The 7,701-nt window shown below is 52.7% G+C and overlaps 1 protein-coding gene across 1 annotated transcript; it reads left to right on the top strand.

Moving 5' to 3' along the window:
• The first annotated feature begins 671 nt into the window (after positions 1–671).
• Positions 672–7,286, top strand: NKX6-1 (NK6 homeobox 1). The gene is made up of 3 exons (XM_030878102.3): positions 672–1,809; positions 3,487–3,659; positions 5,879–7,286. The coding sequence occupies exons 1-3, from the start codon at positions 1,143–1,145 to the stop codon at positions 6,134–6,136; spliced, it is 1,098 nt and encodes a 365-aa protein (XP_030733962.1). The 5' UTR covers positions 672–1,142; the 3' UTR covers positions 6,137–7,286.
• The last annotated feature ends 415 nt before the right edge of the window (positions 7,287–7,701 follow it).

Below are 7,701 nucleotides of genomic sequence, written 5' to 3'. Positions count from 1 at the left end.
GGACCCCCATTTCCCCCTCCCTCTCGTCCCCCAGCTAAAGAGGGGTAGGGAGTGATGCAAATGTTTTATTACCTTTGAGAGCTTCATCTGAACTGTCAGGCCCGAAGGGAAAAGGAGAGGAGAGAGAGGCAGTGGAAGAGCCGCGGAGAGGGTCAGCTTGGCCAGAGGACAGGACTTAGAAGAGCGAAGCCTGTAGAGCCGCGAAGAAAATGCGAGAGAGGAGAGGCAAAGGCGGAGAGTGAGAGGAAGAGAGGGCGCTGGGGGTGGGGGGTGGGGCCGGGGTCGCCAGGCCCGTTTTCAGAAGTGGACAGACGAGTGGAGCTGTAACCGAAGCCGTCAGACTTTTCACTTAGTCTGTTTTTCCGTGTTTTTCTCGCCCTTTTTCTTTTCAATATTGCAACTCTAGTGCCCCGTGGCCCAGAGGGGAAGGCAGGTCGGCGCGCCGAATCCGGGAGCCGCAGGGATTGGTGGCACTGCCCTTTCTGGCACAGAAGCCTCGGGCAGCGCTGGCGGAGGAAGCCCGCCCAGAGGCCAAATCCTCCCGCGGGCTGGATGCTCTCTCTCCCTTCGCGCTCCGAGCGCTGAGTGCGAATCAACCTCGTGGCCTGAAGAGCAGGGCATCCAAGTAAGATCGGACGAGCTCATCGGGCGGAACCCGGCGTCCTTTGAACCTCCCCAAAGAAAAAGAGCCAGCCCCCACTCTCCCACATCAAAGCGGAGATTCGGTGACTCTTAACTTTGTTACAAGCTCTCTGGGGCCGGCTGGGGTTTTGTTTTCCTTATTTCCAAGAGGGAGAATATGAGAAGTAGCGCACTTTGAGCGGCGAGGAAAAAGTGAGGAAGAGAGAAGAGCCCGGGATTGAATCCGGGACTCTAAGAGGGAAAAGACAGCCCAAACCACCTGGACCCTCGCTGGTCTCGGCGAGCCACCGCCTCTCGACTGGTGTGTTTGGACATTTCTGCTGCGCAGTTACGAGAGCAACTCTCAGCGGCTGCATTCTTGGCCCAGTTGGCAGGTCGCCTCCTGGTGTGCGGAGCGACTCCTCGCTCGCGCCCTCGGCGCTTCTAGCTCTCCTGAGCCCCTCCGGGGGCACCGGCCGGCGCTCCCGCTGCGTGGCTGCGGGCTCCGGCCTGATCGTGGGATGTTAGCTGTGGGGGCGATGGAGGGCACCCGGCAGAGCGCGTTCCTGCTCAGCAGCCCGCCCCTGGCCGCCCTGCACAGCATGGCAGAAATGAAGACCCCGCTGTACCCCGCCGCGTACCCCGCGCTGCCCGCCGGCCCCCCCTCCTCCTCGTCCTCCTCGTCCTCCTCGTCATCACCCTCCCCGCCTTTGGGCTCCCACAACCCAGGCAGCCTGAAGCCCCCGGCCGCGGGGGGGCTCTCATCCCTGGGCAGCCCCCCGCAGCAACTCTCGGCCGCCACCCCACATGGCATCAACGACATCCTGAGCCGGCCTTCCATGCCCGTGGCCTCAGGGGCAGCCCTGCCCTCCGCCTCGCCCTCCGGTTCCTCCTCCTCTTCCTCGTCCACCTCCGCTTCCTCCGCTTCGGCCGCCGCGGCCGCAGCTGCGGCTGCTGCCGCCGCCGCCTCAACCCCAGCGGGGCTGCTGGCCGGCCTGCCCCGTTTCAGCAGCCTGAGCCCGCCACCGCCGCCGCCCGGGCTCTACTTCAGCCCCAGCGCCGCGGCCGTGGCCGCCGTGGGTCGGTACCCCAAGCCGCTAGCCGAGCTGCCCGGCCGGACGCCTATCTTCTGGCCAGGAGTGATGCAGAGCCCGCCCTGGAGGGACGCACGCCTGGCCTGCACTCCTCGTGAGTACAATTGACTGCGCCCAGTTGTGCTTGTTCTGCCCGCTCTCAGGTCATGGCCCCTGGTGTGCATGCCGAGTCCACCCTCTTGCCTGCCGAGTAGTTTGGCAGCGCCAGAATCGCACGAGTTAGGTTGGGCCAGGGCGTTCAGCGAGGAACTCTCGCTGTCCTGAGCTCCATGGTTGCGTCCAAGCGCCCCCCTCTCCCCAAGCCTTGGGCACGCCTTGCGGAACGGGTGTGCATGCGTCTCCACGGAACACAATGTGGTGCGGGGCGTGTCTCATCCGAGGCCCTGGCTGCTCCCGGAACAGCCCGGCCAGAACCGCATGTCCGTCCTGGGTTAAAGAGGTGGGGAGGGCAGGAGAGGCTACTGTGCTCCAGCCCGCACCCCAGCTTTCCAGTGTCCCATGCCGAAGTCCCACTCGACCTTCGCCAGCCTGACTGGCCTCCTCTCTACGAACCGGTGGGGACCGGCAGCGACGAGCCCTCCACAGCCCTGAGCCGAACGCATGTGTTTGCATGTACATCTCGGTCCAGGGTGTCCCCACCTCACCTCGTCGCCCTCACCACCGCCCCCCTCGTCCCCCGAGTACGCTCAGCCCAGGTGAGCCCACTGAAGAGAGGTCCGCGGCCCGTGGAGGAGGGCAAGCAGGCCGCTCCCCACCTCTGGGCCCTCGCTTTTCCACCTGCCTCGGCCCCGGACATATTGAGGGGCATCGTGGCTCTCAACATCCTGATAAGAGAAAGAACCGGAGGAAGAACGAGGTAACAGGACAAAGACGGGGGAAAATGCAACATCCCGCAAAGATCTTGCTCGAAACTGAGTTACCCCAGGATCCCCCTAATCTTATAGGTAGTTGGCCAGAGCGCCGCGGAAGCTCCCATACTCCCAGGTGGCATTTAGGGGCCAGTCCCCTGTCCTTTTCTCGCTCTGTTCTTTGCTTTTGACCGAGTCCCCGAAGTTTCTTCTGTCTCCTGATCTCTTTCGTGTGGCTGAGCGGCAGTAACTGAGGGAAGCTGGGGGAGCGAAGCGGAGGCTCCCTTCGGAAGCCTCGGGACTGGGGCGGCCGGGGCGGGGGCGGCTGTCGGGGAGACGTTATTGTATTCGTTTGGATGGCCACGTAGGGACCGCCAACAAAGGCGGCGTCCCCTCCCCCTCGGCCGCAGCGGCGTTCGACGCGGGGGCGATTTAACTCTCTTGTGTTCCAAAAACAAGGCGCTCTTTGTTGCGCGGGCACAGGTTAGGAAAGCGGTCAAGGAACAAAACTAGTCACCCCCACGCAAAGGCCCCGGGACCGAACGAGCCCCAACTAGACGAGGCGGTGAGAGGGGACTTTCCCACACCCCTCCCCCCCCCGTACCCACATGCCTTAATTTACTGGGCCTAGAGATTGGGCCTCGGCAAACTTCAGCAGTGCGCTCCCTCTGTTGGACGTCGTTGGGCAGAAGGTTATTTACTGCGGCTCCAAACACACGCGCTTTTAAAAAACAGGTGGGTGTAAGAAGGCAAAGCGAGAAGCGCAGTGGGACTGCAAGCACCACGGCACTTCTCGTGCCCGCCGCGGAATACACTTGCCTTTCCCACCACAACGTTGTTTCTGGAGTTCGTCTCTTCTCAGCGGAGCCGCTCGTAACTGGTTGTTTCCCCCCTTCCTTTCTTTTTTTAATCTGTTCTCGTAGATCAAGGATCCATTTTGTTGGACAAAGATGGGAAGAGAAAACACACGAGACCCACGTTCTCGGGCCAGCAAATCTTCGCCCTGGAGAAGACTTTCGAACAAACGAAATACTTGGCGGGGCCCGAGAGGGCTCGCTTGGCCTATTCGTTGGGGATGACGGAGAGTCAGGTCAAGGTGAGTGGACCTTGCAAACCTCGAGGGAGAGCTCTCCCATGTACGTCATGCGCGCGCGTGTGCGCACACACACACACACACACACCAAACTAACAAACAGCCGCCCGAGGGTGCAGTACGAGAAGCAAGGGGAGCGATGAGATCAGCGAAGGGGGTGGAGGGGGAGGTTACAAAGCTCTGGGATCTCTCGGGCCGGCAAACTGTTGATGAACAAAAGGAATCAAGCCTCCGCCTTTGAAATTAGGTTCATCTAGATAGCAGCATGTGCTGGGGGAACTCGCCATTATTAGAGAATAAAAGCATTACGGAAATATCAGCCCTGAGAATAGACGAGGCCAGTTAGATAGCTTCTATGTATTCTACTTGTAAGGATATTCAAGCTTTTGTTTGTCAACTCAGTCTCCACTAGTTATATAATTCCCTAATGTAGATCAGCATTATAGTGCTACTGTATTAACTTGCAGGTTAAAAAAACCCCAATAAATCCACAAGATCTAACCACTTAGCATGGATGCATCTGCTTTTAGCTTACCTGAGGCAGCCACTTTGGAATAGTACTTTTCCAAATGAAATGACAAGATTATTACTGTATTATGAAATATAAGTTTATCAATAGATGTAAGATGTTTTACTGTTTATGACAACAAATTATAATTAAAATGTCACTTACCTTATAATTGAGTTGTACGGTGTATTTCCAGGGAATCAAATTGGAGAAATCTTTCCCTGAAATATAAAGGGATTGGTTTCCTATATTTCTGGTATTCTCTTTTGTTCCTCTTTTTCATTATATTATATATATGTATGTATATATATATTTTTTGGTGTGTGTGTGTGTTTAAGTCTGTTTCCATTAGTTATATTGTTGCTTTTAAAATTAAGTAGGGATAACGTTAGCCATATCTGCTGGTCAGAGAGTATTTCCCCACAGATAAGCACCATAAAATGCATTTCAGGAGTGATTTTGTATGTTACCATTAGAGTACCATCACAGTTAAAATTATTTTTGCAGTGGTTGGTACAGAGCCTACCACAGTAATCTGGAGGTCTTCATTTGTCACCATAAATATGTCGGCGTGGCTAGAAGTGAATTATTATAGCTGTATAAAGAAACTAAAAATCACTTTCTTAACAATTCTGATTCTCTAGATAAATACATAACGGATGAGAAAATGGATGAGAAGCATAAAGAGAGGATGATTCAATATGTTTGGGAAATTGGTTGCTATTGCTGATGCTTTAGGTTAAAATATATGTATGAAACACGATGTCAAACATCATGAATAGGTTTAAAATATTTGTATAAAAATGAATCTCTTAGGGAGGGACAATATTAAAATAATATGTGAAAGATTAGGCATGCTAATAGTGGGAAGTAATGTAACTGGCAAAATTTCACTTAAGAAAAATAACTGATGAAAATTCTTACTTTGACTTCGGTTTTATGAAAAACATTAAACCAGAGAGACAGAGAAAGACACACAAACTACTATGATGATTTCAACTTTTAAATATTTTCAAATATTAAATATTTTCATGCATTTATGTTGGTTATTATTACTGATTTGAGGTTTCTGTTTTAGCAGATTTTTTTTTTAAAACTTTACATCATACATTACAAGTGTAAATGGGGAGGGGAGTGTTTACCTACCATATTTGTGTGTATTCAGACCTGAAATAAGTGAAACAGACAAATACCCCAAAGTGAAAAGAACAGAGGTAATTGGGGTAAATGCTGTGTCTTCTCCCACAAATCACACTAAAAAGCCAGTACACTTCAGATTGCTTGAAATACCTTAATCTAAGAAAGTTAAAAACGAATAGAATCGCAGTCATTATGAGGCAACTTTACGAAAGGGAAAAGTTTTCTACTTCAAACGAGAAAGTAGGCAAGCGAACTCTTTTAGGGAAACTCATTTTAAGTTTCCAAGTTTTTTTCTTTTCTGAGAAATCACTCACTGACAACCTCAATACTCTTGTGTTACCATCACTATGGCAACGGCAGTCAGTTTGTTGGTGCCTGATACTCGGAGGAAGCTGGGGCAGTGGAGACCGACTTCAACGGCCCAGACCTGGGAGGACTCTGAGGGAGGGTGTCAAGACGTCAGGGGCCCGCAGGAGCGACTGCGGGATGCGGGAGAGAAGGCATTGCCTGGCTCTGCTCACCTTAAATTCCTTCCGCCCCTGTCTCCCCTCTTCTCCGCTTTCTCGACCCCCAGGTTTGGTTCCAGAACCGCCGGACCAAGTGGAGGAAGAAGCACGCAGCCGAGATGGCCACGGCCAAGAAGAAGCAGGACTCGGAAACCGAGCGGCTGAAAGGGGCCTCAGAGAACGAGGAGGAGGACGACGACTATAACAAGCCCCTGGACCCCAACTCGGACGACGAGAAAATCACGCAGCTGCTGAAGAAGCACAAGTCCGGCAGCGGCGGCGGCGGCCTCCTGCTGCACGCGTCCGAGAACGAGAGCTCGTCCTGAGCGCCCGCCGCCCGCCCGGCCTCCGGTCACTCCGCGGCGGCCGCGGGGACCGCGCATCCCGTCTTCCCGCTCCTCGGGGCCCGGAGGACACGGCCCCGCCTGCCGGGGGCCCTTTGCTATTTTCTAAGATGTACATATCTATTTTTTTAACCTAGAAGTTGAGCGGGGCGGGGGAGAGAGGCTCGGAGGATGATGAGAAGGCAGAGAAGGGCAGGAAATACACCGCAAGACTAACGCAACAGACGCCGCAGCTGGGCCACCCTACCGCCCCGCTCGGTGTCCTAGTCGCGTCCCCCCTCCCATGTCCCCCCCCGCGCCCCCGCCCCTGTCTTGCGGCCGCTGGCCAGGGCGGGGGCGCTGAGAAGGCCTCTGAACCCGTCGACACCCACCGCGCGGGGGACCTCGGAGCCACCCGGGCGGGCGGCCGGCCGCCACAGATGGGAAGAGGGATGTTTCTCCCGCACAAACTGCTGTGCCGACTAAAGTGGCCTGTTGAAGGCTCTTTGTAAATAAATCGTGAGTCTCACTGACTAGAAGTTACTCTATTGTGAATATTTAAAATGTAAAATGCTTTTTTGAATTTGGTGTAAAAAGATGGACCTCCTTCTTTCTGCGACCCCTTCCCCTTTTAAGAGCTATTCAAACCACGTTCCCCTTTGCTTAACTGGAGAAGCGTAGTAAAGAATGCTCTCATCCTCTCTCGCCCGCTCCCCTCCTGGGTTTGGATTTGATCAATCCCATTTCCCCTTCATCCCTCTCGCTCTTCCCGGACCACCCCTGGCTCTGCACCCGGCTCCCGCCTCCAGCACTTGAAGTAGAACACTTGGAACCAGGACGGGCCTCAGACCTGCCTCTCTGTTTCTCTCCGAAATTGCACAGTCGTTTGTTGCTATTTATTAGTGATTTAAAGAAGGTGTTGGGGAGGGAGGGGCTACAATAGCTTGTATTTAATTTAACTCCTTTCTGATAAAAATGCGTGTTAAAGTAGATGGTGGGAATTGTTACAACTGCTCTGGGTCAGAAACATAAAAATCCATTTAGTTGCTGTAATTGAATTTGAAGTGTTTTGTATCATAAGAATACTATAGACTATGTAAATTGTTTTCTTTTTTAAGCTAACGGTGATATATTAGCATCTTTAACTTTTATTAATTTATATAAGGAATTCGGTTTGTAAAGAGAAGAAAACCCCCTTTGCAAGACCAGTTAAATGTAATGCACTTTCTGTTTCAAAGGATAAATCAAATTAAAAAACAGTTGAAGACGTCTGTTGCCTTGAATGAAAGGGTATAGATCATTTGATCTCATCAGAGATCTCAAATAAAAGTCAAAACCACAAGCACTTTATATTGGTTTCTTGGGTAAAATAGCTGTTACATGATTATTATTTTGGAAGAGTGGGGTCACATCTCCTGGCTTGGGAAGATAAATGCAGCCCCACTCATTGGGCTTCTTGGAGAGACTTGTCTAGCAGGCTGCCTCTGCTGTCTGTGTTGTCTAATTTTTTCCTGATGGCTTTTTCCTTTGCTAGGAAGTCCCCGGGGGTTTTGGAGGAGACCTCATTT

This window comes from Globicephala melas, chromosome 5 (genome assembly GCF_963455315.2).
Source record: "Globicephala melas chromosome 5, mGloMel1.2, whole genome shotgun sequence".
In the NCBI taxonomy this organism is placed as follows: domain Eukaryota; kingdom Metazoa; phylum Chordata; class Mammalia; order Artiodactyla; family Delphinidae; genus Globicephala; species Globicephala melas.
Note: the sequence above shows the minus strand (reverse complement) of the source record. Positions and strands in the feature narration are given on the sequence as shown.